Consider the following 21,142-nt stretch of genomic DNA (forward strand, 5'->3'; position numbering starts at 1 on the left):
TTTATCCAAAGTGACTTGGGGTCATGCGGGACCTTACAGATGTTGTATGTATGGCGGACAGAGTTATTTCATTTGTAAAAAAATATATATTCTCACTTTGAAGGGATACTTTGGGATTTTCTCAATGAGGCCATTATCTACTTCCCCAACTCATGGATACAATTTTTATGTGTCTGTGTCCAGTATGAAGGAAGTTAAAGGTAGTTTTGCGAGCCAATGCTAACTAGCATTAGCGCAATGACTGGAAGTCTATGGGTATCGGCTAGCAGACTTAATGGTATCCACAAGTTCATCTGACTCTGGGAAAGTAGATAAAGGGCCTCATTGTAAAAATCCTGAAGTATCCCTTTGACATTATGGAGTATTTTGTATAGATCAATGACCGAATCACATCTATTTCAATCCTACTTTGTAATACACTAAACACATGCGTGCACACACGCAATCACATCAAGTGGAGGCAGCTCATTCATTCTAACCAAGAAGACTACCATATAAAGACAAAAAGGCTAGATGTTTCATGCCATGACAACGTCACTACATGTGTCACTCTTGGAATCTATCTAAATTATGCATTATGGAGGATGACGTCTGTACAGTGAACAGATTGGACCACACAGTGTGTTTCCTTACATCAGGGGTGAAGGGGGCCTTCAGCCTGCCAGCCTTCAGCCTTTTAAAGTTGATGGATCGGAAGATGTGGTGGGCCTTCACCTCCGTAGCACCCTCCCCCTGGCAGCCCAGCCTCTCACTGGGCTCTTTGGCCAGCAGCTGGGCGGAGACAAGAGTGAGAGATAGCAGTGTTACTAAGCAACAAAGTAAATATGTTATACTGTTAAACTGATGAATGATTGACTGATCTGCTGTATAGACCCAGTCGGTAATAGATGGTTACCTAGGTTACCCCATTGGCTCACAGCAAAAACTTGACCTTTTCAAAGCAATTTTCTTGTCTGCTTGTTTTAGTTCATTATAAAACTACATTTAAAGAAAAATGTGTCTAAAGATTCAACATTGCCTGCTCCCTAGCATTCTCCCTACTTAAAAAACGGTATATTGTACGGCTTCCCTAATGCCCCGTTTCATGACGATGCTAGCAGCCACTTAAGTGAGTGAGTGCTAGTTAGCTACCGACCGGAACATTAAGCTAGCCAAGACCAACAACACAAACACACGGACTATACAGCTACAAGTAGTGAGTGGAGTTACAAACGGGCTGTACTTAACAAGTTAAATGTCTTACCTGTGATTAAATGTTTTCCACACACACATAGCTACGTGTAGCCTACCCATCCCCACATTTACCACACCGAATAGCCTCAAGCCACAGGGCTCTTCTCGCAGGCTGTATTTCCCTACATGGGAGCATTGCGAACTGTGGGTTGGGATTTTTGACCTGGCTACATGACTTTTGTATATATAGTTTATGTAGAAGAAAAAAACATCATCCTCTGTCAACTAACTTTCACTATTGATTACAGAGTAAACCAAAGGACCAGCTTTGGATAAATGTACACGTCAGGGTTGGAGTTAATTTAATCTTAATTAAATTAATTTAGAAGGTAATGAAATTCAACACAGCAGCTTCTCGGCATATTTTGTTGTTTCTGTATAACATCAACGACGAAGTTGTCTCTTACAATGGGGTTCAATAGGAAAGAATGTTGGTTTTCCCCAATTTATGGGCACGGTCGAGGAGAATTCCTTATTATTATGTGGATACTGACTGGGACTATGTGTTTGGAGTTTTCAAATCATAAAAGACAACCTTTTGTGCTTATATTAGAAGTCATAAAAAAACTGAATAAAAGCGTCCTTCATGCACGTACGTCACGAATGCAAATTCTTTTTTTAAACATGACGCTGCCTTCACAAATAAAAGTCAGTACTATAAAGATATATTTTGATATGCAAAGCAAATGCCTGTGCCAACAGACAAAGCATGATCTCATGTTGTTGATAATATGAAGAGGTACTGCAGTCCAGTACCATTTTGCAGAGGGACTTGGTGTCCTCTGAGAACTTGTCTGAGTACTCCTCCTCCACGTCTCTGACCAGCCTCTCCACTTCCTCACGTTTGATCTTCTTCTTGCGCTGCTGGAAGGGAGACTGGCCCTCGATCATCTCATACAGCAGACAGCCCAGCGCCCACCAGTCTGGGCTGAATGTGTAGCGCTCATTCTTAACCACCTCCGGAGCTGACACACACACACATTAGGATGACAGGCACGCATACATACGTATGCGCACACAGACACATGATTACGAAGCATTTACGTAATACTTATGACTTTATGAATGTCGTTGTTTATTTATACTAAACAAAAATATAAATACAACACGCAACAATTTCAAAGATTTTACTGAGTTACAGCTCATATAAGGAAATCAGTCAATTTAAATAAATTCATTAGGTCCTAATCTATGGATTTCACATGACTGGGCAGGGGGACAGTCATGGGTGGGCATAAGAGGGCAAAGGCCCACCCACTTGGCATCCAGGCCCTACCACTGGGGAGCCAGGCCCAGCCAATCAGAATAAGTTTTCCCCACAAAAGGGCTTTATTACAGACAGAAATACTCCTCAACACAACCCCAGCACCCCTCAGACGATCCCGCAGGTGAAGAAGCCGGATGTGGAGATCAAGGTCTAGCGTGGTTATACGTTGTCTGCGGTTTTGAGACCTGTTGGACGTACTGTGTAAATTCTCTACGTAAATTCTCTAAAACGAGATTGGAGGCAGTTTATGGTAGCAACAGCTCTGGTGGACATTCCTGCAGTCAGCATGCCAATTGCACTCTACCTCAAAATTTGAGACATCTGTGGCATTGTGTTCTGTGACAAAACTGCACATTTTAGAGTGCCTTTTATTGTCCACAGTACAAGGTGCATCTGTGTAACAATCATGCTGTTTGATAAGCTTCTTGATTATCTTGGCAAAGGAGAAATGCTCAATAACAGGGATGTAAAGAAATTTGCACAACATTTGAGAGAAATAATATTTTTGTGCGTATGGAACATTTTGGGGATTTTTTATTTCAGCTCATGAAACATGGGACCAACACTTTACATGTTGAGTTTATATTTTTGTTCCGTGTATATTGGTACAGTTCATTATACAGTACAGGAACAGTATCTGAAAAAAATATGTTAAATATCTTTTGTTGAATGTACTTACCCATGTACCCAACGGTGCCAACTCGACCCTTGATAGTCTCTCCCTCGGGCACGTGGACAGCCAAGCCCAGGTCTGATATCCGGATATGGCCTAAAGGAACACATCACACACTGTGTTACAGTACACTGCCTAATGCTGGAACAGTTAACCTTATGTCATATGACATGCTATCCCCACAGACGATGCATATCAATGGAGATCCCCGGGTACGGCCAATCACGACAACACAACAAGACACATACAGTATTACATAGCATACCCTTCAATCCGATGTCATTTGACAGGCTATCTCCAGTCTGGAGTCTGGACAAGAGACTATGTATATCAATAGAGGGCTTCCTTTGGTCAAAGCAGATCTCATGAAAGCCACATACTGTGGAAACATTATCTATGTTGTTTTGCTAAAGAGCTCCATTCAGTGGTAGCAGAATTCACTGACAACCTTGAGAAAGCAGGAGCCCTCATCTTGAGACAAGTCTTTTCATAGACAATCTGCTCCCTCTATTGGTGAATAACAGAATGGTAGCCTTGGTTCACACAAGCAGTAAGGTCTGGCTACAGAGAGCTACAGAATGTGTGCAGGCTTTTGTTCCAGCCCATCACAAACACACCGGATCTATTAGTCAATTAATCATCAAGACCTTGATTAGTTGAATCAATTGTTTTAAAGTAGTGCTCAGCTGGAACAACAAGGTATGCAGGCTATTGTTCCAGGACCATGGTTGGTCTCCAAGACCAGGGTTGGTCCATTAGAATATTTATTTACTTGTATACAAGTGGGCATTCATATTATTGCTATCTCTACTCACCATGGTCGTCCAATAGTATGTTCTCAGGCTTCAGGTCCCTGGAAGAAGAGAGAAATACCAGGAGTTATGAAACTAAGAACTAACTTTTATCGCCTCCAACAGCATTGTGAGCAGCTGAGACAGATTTACAAAACTTTGACAAGCTCTCCATCCCTCCTTCTCTTTGTTTCTCTCTACATCTTGCTATCTATTGTTCTCCCTCTCTCCCCCCCTTTCTTTCAATCTACATCTTGCTAGCCATCATTCTCCCTCTCTCCATTTCTCTTTCTCCCTTTTGAAAACATGAAGCGCTCTCTCTCTTTCTCTCCATCCGCCCTTGTAAGCTGATACTTGTGTAAACACTAAATATGCTCCATAAAGTTCCTGCAGCCTTGTAAGCAGAAAGCTGAGTACCCGCTAAACCATTCCCTTAGAACAGCCTTGTGTGTGTGTGTGTATGCATATGTGCCTGTGTGTGTGTGAGACTGTGTGTGCAGCCTCACCTGTAGACGATCCTCTCTCTGTGCAGGTCCTCCAGGCCACAGGCTAGCTCGGCAGAGTAGAACACAGCCCTCTTCTCCTCAAAGCCGGCGTCTCCCATGTGGTAGATGTGGAACTTCAGGTCTCCCCCGTTCATCAGGGTGAGCACCAGACACAGAGCGTCCTTCGTCTCATAGGCGTACGCTAGACTCACCTCCATGAGAGACAGACAACACGGTCATATTCATTAGGCACCAAACAAAAGAAAACAGACTTAAACAGGGAGGGACTACCTGAACTTGTCCAATAAGCGCTTGTTTTCGCTACATTCTGTTATGGTGTGCCCTAATGAATACCCTGGGTTTAGAGACCAGTTCGAAGCTATGAGTTAAGAAAAGGAGAGGAGTGTATGTGGGAAACAGAATGAACATCTAAGCCCACGTTTGGCCAGAACATTGGATCACCGACTGATGGATGTCCAAATAAAATAAGTCTAAAATGGGTTGTGTGGGGTGGGTCATTTGAAATGAAAACAAACCCCACTGAACCAAACCCTGATGTTATCTTTTAATTACTAGTGTTGTTTTTATTATTATTACGAGCTATCACACAGTCGTCTGGAAGAGCCATCTAGACTCAACTGGTCAAAAGTGTTTATGTTGCGGTCAACAGTTGAATTCGATGAGTTCAGACATCTTGACATCTTTGGTCGAAATATGAGTAAGTGGTGCAGCATAATATATGAATGTAGATCATGTACTGTATACATTAAATATATTACATATACGGTACATACAGATAGGATTTTTAGCCCAATTTTTTTTTTAATTCAAACTTATGGGCGAGTCAAAATCTATTTTGTTCAACTTTTCTCTAAATAAGCTTTGTTGGACAATTTAAGGTCAATACACTGCATTTCAAACAGTTAGGAATAACATAATGTAATCTAAATCGGGGCTTGAAAAATTATACCTAGGCTAAATATAAGCCTTCCACAAACACAAGACCTACTAATAATTACATTATATTATGAAAATATACTGAACAAAAATATAAAAGCAACATGTAAAGTGTTGGTCCCATGCTTTATGAGCTGAAATAAAAGATCCCTGAAATTTTCCATCCACACAAAAAGCTTATTTCTCTCAAATTTTGTGCAAAAATGTGTTTACATCCCTGTTAGTGAGCATTTCTCTTTTGCCAAGATAATCCATCCACCTGGCAGGTGTGGCATTTCAAGAAGTTGATTAAACAGCATGATCATTACACAGGTGCACCTTGTGATGGGGACAATAAAATGCCACTCTAAAATGTGCAGTTGTGTCACAGAACACAATGCCACAGATGTCTCGCAGGAATGTCCACCAGAGTTGTTGCCTGAGAATTTAATGTTAATTTCTCTACCATAAGCCGCCACCAATGTCATTTTAGAGAATTTTGCAGTACGTCTAACAGGCCTCACAACCACACACCATGTTTTACCATGCCAGCCCATGATATCCATATCATGCTTCTTCACCTGCGGGATCGTCAGACCAGCCACCTGGACAACTGATGAAACTGAGGAGTATTTCTGTCTGTAATAAAGCCCTTTTGTGGGGAAAAACTAATTATGATTGGCTGAGCCTGAGTGGGTATGGGTATATTCTTGTTCCGTATAGTTTAACATGCTTTTTTTTGCAATAATCACTGATCTGGCTTTCATGTCTGTCGATGATCATGCCCTTTTTGTTACAAATTTAACCAGAACCATGCACATCCACCAATAATGACCAACTACTTGTAGCAGGCATTATAGAAAATGAACACAGATCTCAAACAATCTCTAGTGAGTAGCCAGCTAATCTTTGTATTTCAAGTCTAGCCAACTTGGATCTATATGCTTGCTAACAAGGTAGAACAGCTGAACTATTATGAACACACGCTCCTGTCCATCTCCAACTGTTTGAACAACAGCCTGTTCACTTTGTTTAGATGTTGAAATCAAGTGGCCAACCTGGATAAGATGCTTACTTCTCAGAATGAGAACAGTTGCCAATTCCTTATATAAATGCTTATTTTTATGATCATTGCACATTTATAAAACACAGACTAGAGAGCTAGCACATAATAGTATGTAGCTAAAATGCTGCTTACGGTACTGCAAAAACTGAGCATTCATTTTCCACAATCATGTTCATTGATAACTCCCGTTTTAGTAGGGTCTACTCTATTCTACATTTTGGAAGTTGAGACATAAAAAGGGTATCGTTAGAAGGGGACATTGACCAAACCTCAAATGCAAATAGCGAGTTGAAACTGTTTGCTGTCAGACAGGAAGAAGTGATCTTTTATCTTTGTTGCTGTGAGTGGCAAGGGGCTGGGCTTGGTGTCTGTGTGCGAGTGGGAAGGTGCACAGTGCACACAGCACAGAAGGAGTGAAGGAGACGAGACCAAATAAAAACCTAGAGACTTGCGATAAAGGCATTTGGAACATTGCGCTAAAACATATATTCAAATTAATTTGATATCGCACAACCCTACATACAGTGCATATCTTATACCGCCTACCATTTGTCACGTATGTAAGTAGGTAGCTCGAATACTTACTACAAACCTACTGTTGACTTTCTCTAAAATCTGCTTCTCGTTCAAGGCCATGGACTCTCCTTTCCTCTTCTTAATCCTCTTCTTCTCCAACTTCTTACACGCGTACATCTTTCCTGTGGCTCGCACCTGGCAAGCACACACCTGACGAGAGAAGTGGATGAGAGAGGGAGAGGGAGAGGAGGAAGGTGGGGGGGTCAAGAGAAAAGTGATGAACACCCCATTGCAATGTCTACTCTTTGACCCAGTAAATACAATGTAATGGTGGCATGACCCATTTCACACCACAAGATGACACCAGTTAAATGGCAGTTATTTCCCAAACACACAGTTTATAATTGTATAGGCCCATCAAATTACATCCAGACAGATCCTTGTTGGACCTTGTTGATCATTTACAAGTTGATGAAGAGACTAACTTTATTTCTCATTATCCACTTCTAAAATCTCATTCTAAATGAAAGGATGCTTTAGTTAGAGAGAAACAGAGAGAGTCCTTACCTCACCAAAGCCTCCCTTTCCTAATACCCTGTACTGTCGGAATGTGTTCTTGGTGACTGGCTGCCTATGACACAGAGAAGAGGGTCAATACAATAGAAAACAACACAACTTTATTGTCCAATGTGGGGCAAATTTGCTCAACTTCATGGACATACACTGACTGTACAGCAGCAACGCACAGGAACATACACATCTGACTTTGTAAGTAAACGGCTTGACCATTACACTTTAACAATGTTCTTGCTTTAAAAATACTATTCTGTCAAATGTTCTGTTTTATCTTGTAAAGAAAGACTTGAGTTTGGCCCAGCACCAAAGACAAGATGAGACAACTTTCTTAAGGCCTTTAACAAGTGTTGGCATATTTACTGTGAGTCAAAGGATGCGTCCCAAATGGCACTCTATTCCCTACATAGTGCACTACTTTTGACCAGAACTCTATGGGACCTGGTCAAAAGTAGTGCACTAAAGGTGCAATTTACGAAACAGCCAAAGTGATGAAAGTGTGTGGGTAAACTTAATCTATGACTATTATGGGAAGGGCATTGCACAAGCCTTGCCTCTCTGCTAGGCTGATGAGTGGAGACATGTTCTGTTTGCAAATGTCAATAAATATAGAGACCATTCCATGTATGATAGGCCTGCTGGGCTAAAGGTCTTTAAATGGCCCATATAGGACCAGACGGAGAGAACATATTAAACCAGTTTTAAGGTCTCTGCACTGGCTGCCTGTGAGTTTTAGAATACATTTTAAGATTCTTCTATTGGTTTTTAAAATCAATCCATGATTGTGCACCCCAATGCATGTCAGACATGCGTTAAAGTTATGTACCCAGTAGGTCTCTCAGGTCCTCTGGCACTGGCCTTTTAACTATCCCAAAGCCTAGGACCACGAGGCAGGGAAAGGCAGCCTTTAGTTATTACGCCCCAAGCATCTGGAATAGCCTGCCAGAGAACCCGAGGGGGGCCGAAACTGTGGACATATTTATATGAGATCTTAAAACATACCTTTTTAGCTTTGCTTTTGCTCAGGGTGCTTTTTAGTCGTTCAGTTTCTATTGCTATTCTTTTGCTTTTCATCCTCTTATGTTAATTGTGTAGTAAATATTTCAGTTTAGTTTTTTCCTGTGAAGCACATTGTGTAGCATTCCATGTCTGAAATGTGCTGTATAAATAAAGCTTGATTTGAAGTATGAGTATGAATGTAAACGAAACCAAAAGTGTAGGTTATACAGTACATCACAATGCCACTATCCTGAACACTATCAATCGCTTCATAACATTGTATGTGCATTGTGTAGAGCTTTTAACAAATACTTTTGTCACAAAGCTCTTAACGGTAAACTGGCCTAAAAACCCATGAGACCAAGTTGAGGAACAGTTGATAAGAATAACTCTAGATAGGAGGAAACCTTGAGAGCCGCTAATATATATATATAAATCACATCAATAGGAGAATTAACAGCAGAGCATATCAAAAACACAGCCAGCCCCATTGTTGAGGAGTACACGTGACTAGGAGGATACTATGGAGTGGTGAGAAGTTGCCGTAACATGTAATCACTCGTGCTGTGTTGAGGTGAGGTTCTCAGGCTGATAAGAGTGTGTGTGTGTGTGTGTGTGTGTGTGTGCTCATAAGTGTGGGAAGCAGCAAAAGGGTGTGTGAGTATTTGTCATTTTCACTTTGATTTCAAGTTCAACTAGTAGGCTACCATACCTCTCCAGCCACTTCCACTGCAGGAATCGGTTATAGTACATGCTGTCGAGGTAGTCTGCGAAGGGAGCCACGCTCAGGTAGTCATGGATCAGTCTACAACAGAGGACAGAACACAGTCAGAACACATACAGCCCACTACATGACCTAAACAGGAAATACTCTGGTCCCTCCCTAAGGCCTTGAGTTTTTTCTGGTCATGTCACATGACCAGGAAAATCTCCAGGCCCTACACATGTACCATGCTGCTACGCCATGGGCCCATCTCTCTGTCTACTATTCCCCAAACATCAGTTCACATCTAAACATTAATTAACCCCAACCAGATGGAGGAATGACATAAAGAGTCAGTTCATGTTGTTGGAACAGTTGTGAGAATGTTCTAGAATATAAATGTTGCTGAATGGAATGGCGGTGATTGAAGTTGCTAGGGTTGATTGATTAGAACTATTTTCATCAGCCGCCACATACACTCAATGCTGTTGACATGCCCATACAACAAGTGTGAACAACTGTTCACAGGATGTTGCACAATGTAGGAGACAATTTAAATGAAAACTCCGAAATTCTGCCTCTTGGCATATTTTATCACTGAAAATGACCCTTTATTCTTAACTGACTTCCTTCGTTGAATAATGGTGTGATGATCATTAAAAAGAAAAATCGACCTTTTCCTATCTTGAATATATCCCATATGCTAAGTAAGTATTGATGTTAGTTTATTCTCTGTGACTGGGTTTCTGTGTTAACAGACTCACTTGGTGCACTCGTTGAAGAGTTCTTTACAGGGCTCCTGCTCCTGCTCCAGTCTCTCTGTAAACTGACCCATCATTTCCTCCCCCAACTCGGGGACATGATCCTCTGACTACAGGGGGATGGAACACAATACAGCATGAATTTCATATATATGACGTCATAGGCCCAGATTAAGCCCTCTCCTGAATTAAAAAGCATGCTCGATGGAGTATCTTAATTGAAATAGATTTTTTGACCGTGAATAGTTTTAATCTGGGCCCGGGAAACCACACGTCACCATTATTGAATATTGGACATCAAATCACTCATTGGCTGAAAATAGGGGTTCTTCTACTGTACCTTTGGGCTGAAGTACTTGTCTAGGAGCTCCTGAGCACACTCCCTCCTCTTCTCATCTGGACTGACCTCATACTCTGCCTGTGGGGGGAAGAAACAGTAGCATACATCATTCAAATGCTCGTACACCTGCTCTAACAGGGCAGTTCTACTATTTCCACATAACAGTAGCCTACAATCTAGTACTCTCTGTACAACCTCTGATGGTACCAAAATACCACATCACTGCAACCACAGGGTCGTGTTCAGTAGGCACGCAGCCGTAGAACACTATTTGAAACTGAAGAGATACTACCTGAGTATGTTCATTAAACAAGTTTAATATGCATACTGAACACAACCCAGTCCTACTGTAAGTAGTACATCCCTTCACTAAGGCACAGTTCTACAAAGCCACACGCCTGGGTCCCACTCCAAAAATCATTTTTATTTTAATATTTCTCTGTGTTGTTGATTCCTGAATCCTGCTAAGTACAAAAGCATCAAGCCCATGTGTCATGCCATCATCCAGCAGCATGACTTACAGTAAGCTAAGAGCCTCACTCTAAAGTGCTTCCGATGGACTCTCAGCACAACTTGTCCATAATGGTTAATGACAGTTGAGACGGTTCAAATCTCATTTGCTCCTTCTCATGTAGCCCAGGCTCTGTGCGAGGCAGGAAGGAGACAGTGCAGTAAAAGGACATGATCACTACTTACGAAGTTTGAGAAGACTGCTTGATAAAAGCTGTTATGACTGTCTGCTCTCTCTTAATTCATAAAGTCAGCCACCTATTCATCATTTTACTGCCATTGACTATCTTCATTATGCTACTAGCTATCATCCCATTGAGCCTTTTCCTACTTGGCTTTTGCATTTGTTAAATCAACCGGAGAGGATCTAGCTACAAGGACACTTCCTCATATCAATATTAGCGTGTGTGAGTAATAATGTGTTAGAGGGAAGGAGATAAAGTGGGTGGCTCATGACTGAGTGTGTGTGTGTGTTAGTTGGATCTGTCCGAAATGGATCCATGGCTTTCCCACCCAACCAGATATAAATACAAATAAAAAAAGGAAAACAGAGACCTGTTCGAATGGACCCAAGGACAATCAGACCCATGTGGAAAAACAGACCCAAACAGACCAGTACCGGTTCGGAGTCGAGAGACCCGTTCATATCCAAGAGTAGAAAGAGAGATAAAGAAACCCCCCAACCGGGCAGCGCCATCAATAAACAAGCAATATTGGCCAAGTAAGTGTTCTTAACTGCCTATAACAAATGAAAGAAAAAACTATTTGTTGTAGAGCATAATCAACATTTTGTAGCCTATTGTTTTATTGGTTTCTACTTTTCAAAAACTATATTTGTCCACTTCACAGATCAGCTGTCAGAGATGAGAGCTAAATGCATCATGTCATTCCTATAGGCCTAGACGTCCACTGTATGATTTTAATATTTTTAAAAATGTATATAAAAAAGGAAGAGAAGCTTAGGCCTAGCCCTAGAGAGACCGAGATGTCGGTACCATGTTCCCATTCTACATTTACATTTTAGTTCTGACACAGATATACATTTCTTTGTACTTGTCAGATAGGCTACTACTACTATACAGATATAGAGCCCCACAGTGGAGGTGTCATAATATTGACCAGAGGCTGGGAAACACACAGTATTAAATAGATCCATGAATACATGGAACTCTCTGCCACAACAGGTAACTCAAGCTAGCAACAAAAACAAAACAGTTTAAAAAACACCTTACTGCACAAAGGGAACTGTGAAGAGACACAGCCATTTTATATATCCTGTATTGTAATTTGCACTGTACTATGTATTAGACCTAGATATTGTGTGTATGTTCTGAAATGTAGGCTGTGTGTGGCGTTTTAATTGTATGTATTTCAGTCCTTGGCTAATGCATTATGTCATGTTTCATGTGGAACCACAGTAATAGTAGCCGATGCGTTTACAGCGGCTAATGTGGATCCTAATAAATACCAAAAATCCATAAAACCTAGCGGTCAAAGAGTGAAATGGTTCCAATTGTTGTTCCACCATTCATTTTTCCCTTATGGAATTTTATAAAAACTTAAAATAAAGAGCTTTGTTTCGTAGGCTTACCCTGGCATGACGTTTTGATAACCTCGGACAAAGTGACTTTTATCAATATATTCGGCTCTATTTACTCTGATTCTAAAATGCTAATTAGCATCAAAGTAGACATCATGCAAGGCTATGAATCCCTGCAAGCTCCTGCACGTCATCTAGCTGACACCTTTGCTAACAGGTATTGTGTCAATTTAAAACTTGCACAAGATAATTCAAAGAATTGTCAATTTAAAGAAATATAGCCAATTTATTCATTACTATATGTAGCTAAAATTAGATAGTTAATCCTGCCTCGATGGCAGTCTCGTCCAGATCATCATGGCATTTGTAGTTCTTTATGATAGCCACATTAGCATTTCATTTTGGGGGGTAAATACGGGAGAATATATTGATAAGTCACCTTGTACTAGAGAGATTTACACGGTTATCAAATCATCACACCACGGTAAGCCTACATGAAACACAGACATTATTTGAAGTGTTTATAAAATCCCCCATGGGAAAAATGTATGGTGGAAAAACGATTGGAACCATTTCCTTGTTTGACCGCTAGGTTTTATGGGTATTATGACTCATACTGTGGTACTCTATAGGCGTACAGACAGAGGCTAATTCATATTTTTTTTAAATAAAGATAAGCATTATATTGTTAGATTAAAGGGGTAAGTAACTCTGTTGCCTGGCTACCCAGACTCCTTGCTCTGGCCAAACGCTGCACCACTCCAATGGACGTTAGTTTCTTCTCCGCAATAAGTCTGGACCTGAGAACCTCCTCCAACATTCACCGAATGCGAACACATTCAGGGCCGTCTGATTGCTCCAGAAACCCATGGGTTGGGCCAGAGCCAGAACACAGGTGAAAGTAAAGCGGCAGTTTGAAAATGTAGCTTTGATATTCAGATTGGTTAGATACAATCCAATCGCTGATGACTTCTTGTACAACGCCCCTCGTGCCCCTCATCATCACAAACGACTTCAAATGATGTCAGTCTCAGACTAAAGTATGTAGAGAACGACAGAGCAGCGGAATAATTTATTCTGAGTCGACAGGCTGGTAACCCTCATAGGCCCAAAACATACTTCCTCACCTCAAGTTCAACTGTAGGAGTCAGTTGGAACGCTGGTGCGCACTGCCTTCATAGGCCTGCATAGCTAAGCCTAATAATATCCACACCCCACCATACCTTCACAAAAGTTTGACTTTATTAGTAATATAAAAAGTAATTCAAGTCATTGTTAATAAGGAAAATACGAACATGTTATTATATTGTGGCATTATTTTTGCATCTTGCCCTCTTCGGTTTTTCCTCTTCATGGTTCGAGTGGGAGTAGCACTACAGTAGGCCTACCGGTAATTCTATTATATTGCGGCAAACACAACATTAACTTAATTTGGCCAAAGAAAATGGCTCAACAGAAATAAATAAAAACACCTATTTCAACCTTCACAAAAGTTTTGAACAGGCTTATATTGCAGAAATTACCAACAAAAGTGAGTGCCTACCAAAGGCCCACCCAACAAATGACAGCAAGAGGCTAATCCTATTTATTTTACAACAGGCCTACTTTTAACCTATCTTTTAACTAAATATGTAGCACAAACTTAAAAAGACAGTTCGAACTTCATTTAGCCAACAAAAATATCTCAGCAAAATGAAAAAAACTAAAACTTTTTGCCTCATTTAAAAGAACTGGTTTATATTTATTAAATAGGCCTACAATAATAATAATGATATACAAAAACAAATGAGAACAAATGTGAAAATAAATTAATGTTAGAAAATTGCATCAAACCTGAATAGCGAGTTGCACACAGTCCATTTGACTGCGCCAACATTCTTCTCATCTTTGTTCACTAAAACTTGTCCCTGAAGACATTCCCCTTATTGGCTTCTTTAACAGAGAACACTGTCCAATCGGGTCCAGTCAGTATACATTTTAATTGCACATACCCGAGATCCGTGGCAATTATATCAGACCCAACCCGGATCAAAGACAAAAGTCATAATTTAGGGCTGCACTGGTCCCGGGTCAGACCTCAGAATTTCAGGCCTGTTGGACACGTGAAGACCTCTAGCGCGCGTGTGTGTATGTGTGTGTATGTGTGTTCCAGAACAATATTTTAGAAGAATGCCACACAATGCTATGGGGGTAAGCCAGGGTGGAGAGAGGAAGATCAAGTTTATCATTGAGTCAACAGGTAGGGGCTCTGAACAACACACTGGTAGGCTAGCTAACCTGCTGCCCCCCCTGCACCTCCACATCACCCCCTAACACTGCACCTTCCCTCGCGGGCCTGGGTGGGTAGAACCTAAACATTATTCCACAAGAGCGTAGTGCGGGGCGCATTCACTGAAAAAGTAGAGGGGAGGGAGGGTGGAAAATTGACGCAGATTGCAACCCTTTGCTCCCAGAAGTCAAGAGATCCTGTATTTCATGAGGGAAAGGAAAGGGGGATACCTAGTCAGTTGTACAACTGAATGCCTTCAACTGAATGATTTCCCCTCTCCTTCCCCCTAACACATGAGAACTTGAGATACATTTGGACAAGCTCATTCAGTCCTTCAGAAGATGTGCATCTCGAGGAAAAACAAACACAAGCGTTTTAATCCTGCCTATCTGTCTTTCTTGCTTACCACAGTGTCCAGGAATTTGACACAGTGCCTCAGCTCAACCCGGGTTTCACAGAACTGCCGAAAGAGCATGCGTCCGATTGGCTGCCGCTCACAAAGGCTGTTATAGTATTTCTCTGTGGAAGAACACAAGACAGGGGTGTCAATGAGGGCCTCTCTCGGGGTATAATGAAAACACTCAATCACAAAAACATGTTAGAAGTAAATAAATATATACTGTACTGTGCATAACGCACATGCTCACGCCCACTCAAAGGCGTGTGCACTTAAACATCTTGTATAGACATAGGGCACATTAGCAAATGTACTGTATGAGTACTCTGAGTATCAAACTATTCCCACACACCTCTGCCTAACCACCCTTTGTAGATGGAGAAATGGTTATGAATGAGGTCTAGACGTACCCTACACACAGCACAATCTCATCTTCAACTAATTAATCAGAAACGGTCCATCGTCTCTCCACATGTGTAAATAGCTATGGAAAGGTATTTTACGTTTATATATCCAAGTTATTAGGCCCCATTTCCTTGTCTGTCTGTGTATGTGTGGTGAACAACAAATTGACAGAGGGATACTGCAATTTGCATCTGCGGCTCAGTTAGATGCAAAAGAGGACACAGGAGGCTGTATGACCCAAAAACCAATGTGAGGATCCAGCCGAGCCTAAGGAGGACATGTGTAGGTGGCCGTTATTGAGTAAATACATTTGAGAGCTGCTGCAAGCTCCTCTCTGTAACCGGAGAGCAACTTTAGACACACACAAGCGCACAGTGCAGACACAACTATTAGCTAGCTGTTACATTTTTCAGGAGCAGACATCCTTTTGGAAGTGTTAGACCTATGCATGTGCGGTATGGTACCTTACATGCTATCTGCTAGGGCTGTTGCGGTGACCTTATTACGGCCACACCGGAATCTCATTTTATGCACTCTGGACATGCTTTGGTAGTACCCAACTTTCTAACTACCATCAGGTCCTAATGGTCTGGTACTCAGAGAGCTATTGTCCCTCTAACTACTCTGATATCAATGCAAATGCAATCGAAAAATCACATCAAACGCATCATCAAAACAAGAAAAAATGATGATTGTGCTGTTATATAATACATAGCCTACCGCATTTTAAGCATGGCAGAAAAAAGTCAACATTTTTAAAACTGATTTAAGAGGTCTTTGGTACATAATTGGTCTAGCTTTTGAGTGTGGACTGTATTAGTATGGATACTGGATGGACTGGTTACCTTATGCTATGCCCCAAAATGTATATCCATGAGTCTGGTAGAGAACATATAGCCAAGCCCTAGGCGATGCTGTTGGTTCACTGATTGTGCAGGGCAGGCTTACAGTTAGCCTATAATTAGTGAATTTGTATTTGATTTTGAATAGCCTAGTAATAGGGAAGTTTGTATCACCTGTCAGGCAACGAGAACATGCTCCTCAAACAGATGTTGATGCGTGGAGTGAAATAAGTGTTGTTAAATGTATTTCTCAGCTGCTCATATTAAGCACATGCTCTGCTATATAACCCAAGTTGCCTCCAAAATGGACCGGCGTGAAAGCACGCGGCCTCCATTCGCTATTCGAGGGCATACAGATTACATGTCTTTTTCCTGCTGCCCATTTGATAATTATAATTTGGCCATTCCATTGGGCCATTCTACATCGAAAGACAAGATTCAATTGAGACTTAGTCTGATGGATGAAAATATGATCACATGATGAAAGAACAGCTGTGCAGCCTGGGGCAAGGAACAGATCGCAAGCTTTTTTTGCAAGCTTTTTTTGCTACTTTCTCAATAGCCTATAGTCGCACCATGCTGCCCATATATGTGTTGATTTCTAAGACATTCTAAGGTTGGTATCGTTCACAACTAAAGTTGCCAAATAACTCAAAATGTAGCATATAGGACGTGTTTCGAATTATCACTTTTACGCTCAACATAGCCACTTCACATGCGCACTTGCTCTGTAATGGGAAAAATATCCTTTCCATTTTATTCAGCTAAGTTCAATTATATTCTATAAAATCCTATAACATAATGGCATGGATCTTATAAATCGATCTTGTCAGCTAAACTAAACAAGCCTACAGCTTATGGTACTGATTTATTTTACTTTAAATGTAGATGTTCAAAAGGCACATCAGCAGCTTGTATGCGTGGAGGCCTGGAGATACTAAATGTGTTTAAGTTACCATGAGTCCGTAGGCTTTTGCATGACATTAAACAGGCTGACAACATTGCATAACAGCCACAGCCCTACTCTCTACGAAAAAAACAAAAGTTCTACTGTGCCTTAACCGGTGGCGACCCATCATTCAAAACCTGTTTTGAGCCCCACCCGTTTAGCTAAAAAAATAAAAAATTAAAGTAAAAAAACAAGTGTTGCCTGTTTTGCATGTTATTTTTGGCATTAATATGTGTCATGTATCAGTTTGCAAACAATAAAATAAAATAAATGTAATTGAGCTAATAATGCCGCATACAAACATTGTCTCTTTTTGCTTTCTTGAATAAGGCAACTCCAAAATGCAGGTGTTTCAGCCTAGCTCAGTACTTTGTGTGGTGGTGGGGCAGCCAGCGTAACATACAAAGCTAAGGGTTGCACTGTGATTGACTCAGTGTTCTATCAGTCATGGGGACACTACTCACCACAAACTCTACAGTGAGAGCTCAAAATTTCAAGCCCCTTGGGGGCTGCCATGGATTTACATTAGAGGTGCCCATCCAAGAAGGCTAAAGGTCATTGGCCACAGATAAAATGACGTCAAATCACGTTATATCTACCGTAACTTTAATTGGACTGATAATGTCAACATCATACTTTCAAAATCTTAGCTAGCAAGCTAGACAAGCAGTCGTCGTCATGAATCAAGTCGACAATCTACTGGCAAATCCTTGTCATATGAAAATTATAGATAAAACGTATCGGTGCTGAACGACCATAGGATATAAACATTACACAACAAGTTGGAAATCGCAAATTCAACAGTGAGTGGTTAGGAAGGAATCAGTGGCTAACTGCAAGCATTGCAAAGCAATCAGTAGCCTGCTAGTCAGTGAAGAGGGTGTGTGGTCCAAGTCTGGGTTTAAGGGTCTCTTTTCCAAGCTTAAAATGATAAACATTCACATATTGTATGAGCTTTCATTGTTTGCTTATAAGCCCCCTTTATTTATCCTACTGTTCTGACTTGGTGTACAGGGAGAATACTGTAAGAACGGCCCATGTTCTGAATTCAGTCGCTGTACATTTCAAAAGTGCTGAACAAATACCGCTGCTACTCTCTGTTGTTATCATCTATGCATAGTCACTTTAATAACTCTACCTACATGTACATATTACCTCAACTAACCGGTGCCCCTGCACATTGACTATGTACCGGTACCCCCCTGTATATAGTCTCGCATTGTTATTTTACTGCTGCTCTTTAATTACTTGATACTTTTATTTCTTATTCTTATCCGTATTTTTTAAAATTGCATTGTTGGTTAGGGGCTCGTAAGTAAGCATTTCACTGTAAGGTCTACACCGGTTGTATTCGGCGCATGTGACTAATAACATTTGATTTGAATAGTTATATTGACGACGTCCGTCTTAGCTCGCTCATTAATGTCTTAATCGAAATTACGGATTGCCTCTTATCTTCCCCTTATGCAATAGTTGGTACATCTCAATTGTCAGTAGAAACCACGTTTGTTTTTTTAGGCAGTACATGAGCCAGAATGAACTGTTTCACTGCCAGACAAGGCTCTGCTGATAGCCAGGTGTAGCAGTGGTAAAGATTCACTCCATGGTGCTGAAAAGAAAGCTCTGTAGACCCTAACAGTTTGTGGGCACCGTTTGTCACCGTTATAGCGCAATTAATGCATTGTTTAGTGTTGTGTAGTGGCTTTGCTGGCATGCATCTAAAAAATGTTTGGGGGTTAGCCCCACCAAGATTTAGTGCTAAAATCACCACTGGCCTTAACTAAATTAGTTGCTAGAAGTGTTATGCGCATGTTATGCGATAGTGTAGAGACTTCCAGTTACAGGTTGTAGCCTAATTTAGCAACATGCTTGTCTTATGTGTATGTCTTATTTGTCTATAACAAAATTGCAGATTTGCCCTTTCATGTCACTAAAAACAGTAGTACTACCCATTTCTTTCCAATAAATCATTTTGATAGATGCTCATGAGCTGTCGGTTGTTGTGGGTCTGTTGTGTATCTATAGGGCCCCATGTGCTCTGCCAGTGGCCTATGCTAGGTGGTCTCTGATTGGGTTGTACAATGAAACGATGAGGAGGACAAACAAGATTTGACCCACTAATGGCCATTTCATAGAGATAATCGCATTAGTTACAATGCAATTTCATTTAGTCCCTGACAGAGGCTCTATTGACAGGAAGACAGTCGGAAGAGATCATGCAGCTCCCCCCTTTGAGCCCTGGCCTTTTCACATCTATTGTTGCATCCAATGGATGGATTGTTTTGGCCCCGCTACAAGAGCACCTGACTCAACCAAAATGTGAGTCAGAAGATTGAGAGGAGAATTTAAGTCAGCCAAAAAATGTATCACTGTATTTGGTGTAATTTAATACATAAACATATACACTTGATTCCATGGGCTCTTAGAAAAACGTGTAGTGATGTTCCAATTGTGAAATTAATCCCACAAGATCACAGGCATTAAAACTAGGAAAACAGTAAGCTATTTGCATTCAGCGAATCTGTGCCATATTGCATTGGGGCTGATTGCCTGATACTGCACCCTGCCCTGTTCCATCTCCCCTCTCTCATCGCTGCTCTGACTGTCAATGGGGGCAATTCTCAGATAACAGTAACAAATGTATGGAGAGAGGAGGGAGGCAGCAAGCACAGGCGCTGTATGTTACACCTGAAGCCAGTGCTCATTAGCAGACACAGAGAGTGCACAAAGCTTTATTGACCACCAGACGATTGGACAGCCACTCCAGGCCGAGCATGGAGACCAGAGGGTCCCTCATTAGGGCTGAAGCCTGGGAGGAGGGCGGCAGTTGGGGAGAGGAAGAGGGCCTGGGCCTTTCTAAATAACCAGGTCATTCAGGTGGCACAGTGGCGTTAGCTCCCTGGGGGACTGGAAGGAAACTGGGGGTGTGCATAGGTGTTCTCCTGCCCCACTTCAACAGAGGGTAGTAAACAATTTCTCTGTCAGGCCTCAGCGGTAAACACGGAAGTTGAGGGTTTCCTGAACCCCACGCACTCTCCCTCTCTCTAGACTCTCTTTGCAAACTGCAGGCAGAAGAAAAGCTTTGAGTTGGTGCGCAGACAACTGTGTGTTTTTATCCTGCACAATCTCAGTGGGTGGTTGTCTTTCTCTGTCGCTGTGTATCAGACAGCATCTGGTGAAGGTAACAACCAGTGAACAATGAGGGATATCAAAATGTCAGCCGCTCAGGCCTGTAATGACGCCCCCTGTTGTAATGTGCCTTCTGAAAGTATTCAGACCCCTTGACTTTTTCCACATTTTGTTACGTTACAGCCTTACTCTAAAATTGATTAAATATTTTTTTCCCTCATCAATCTAAGCACAATACTCCATAATTACAAAGCAAAAAATAGTTTTTTGAAATTTCAGCAAATGTATTTAAATTTACAAAAGTATTCAGATACCTTTGGCAGCGATTGCAGCATTGAGTCTTCTTGGGTATGACGCTACAAGCTTGGCACACCTGTATTTGAGGAGTTTCTCCCATTCTTCTCTGCAGAACCTCTCAAGCTCTGTCAGGTTGGATGGGGAGCATTGCTGCACAGATATTTTCAGGTATCTCCAGAGATGTTCGATCGGGTTCAAGTCTGGGTTCTGTCTGGCCACTCAAGGACATTCAGAGACGTATCCCGAAGCCCCTCCTGCATTGTCTTGGCTGTGTGCTTAGGGTCATTGTCCTGTTTGAAGGTGAGCCTTCACCCCAGTCTGGTTCGGAGCGCTCTGGAGAAGGTTTTCATCAAGGAACTCTGTACTTTTCTCTGTTCATCTTTTCCTCAATCCTGACTAGTCTCCCATTCCCTGCAACTGAAAAACATCCCCACAGCATGATGCTGCCACCACCATGCTTC

General features: G+C 41.5%; 1 protein-coding gene across 1 annotated transcript in view; it reads right to left on the reverse strand.

Moving 5' to 3' along the window:
* The window catches only part of LOC139531986 (G protein-coupled receptor kinase 6-like), a 49,762-nt gene that overhangs the window by 11,889 nt on the left and 16,731 nt on the right, over positions 1 to 21,142 (reverse strand). The window contains exons 3-13 of the mRNA XM_071329070.1: positions 15,069 to 15,181; positions 10,344 to 10,421; positions 10,007 to 10,113; positions 9,252 to 9,344; positions 7,535 to 7,598; positions 7,037 to 7,177; positions 4,471 to 4,661; positions 3,989 to 4,026; positions 3,180 to 3,269; positions 1,990 to 2,198; positions 634 to 771 (exon numbers count right to left, since the gene is read on the reverse strand). Of these exons, the coding sequence (XP_071185171.1) occupies positions 634 to 771; positions 1,990 to 2,198; positions 3,180 to 3,269; positions 3,989 to 4,026; positions 4,471 to 4,661; positions 7,037 to 7,177; positions 7,535 to 7,598; positions 9,252 to 9,344; positions 10,007 to 10,113; positions 10,344 to 10,421; positions 15,069 to 15,181 (1,262 nt within the window). The remainder of the gene's footprint in view (positions 1 to 633; positions 772 to 1,989; positions 2,199 to 3,179; positions 3,270 to 3,988; positions 4,027 to 4,470; positions 4,662 to 7,036; positions 7,178 to 7,534; positions 7,599 to 9,251; positions 9,345 to 10,006; positions 10,114 to 10,343; positions 10,422 to 15,068; positions 15,182 to 21,142) is intronic.

The sequence above is a fragment of the Salvelinus alpinus genome, chromosome 1 (genome assembly GCF_045679555.1).
Source record: "Salvelinus alpinus chromosome 1, SLU_Salpinus.1, whole genome shotgun sequence".
In the NCBI taxonomy this organism is placed as follows: domain Eukaryota; kingdom Metazoa; phylum Chordata; class Actinopteri; order Salmoniformes; family Salmonidae; genus Salvelinus; species Salvelinus alpinus.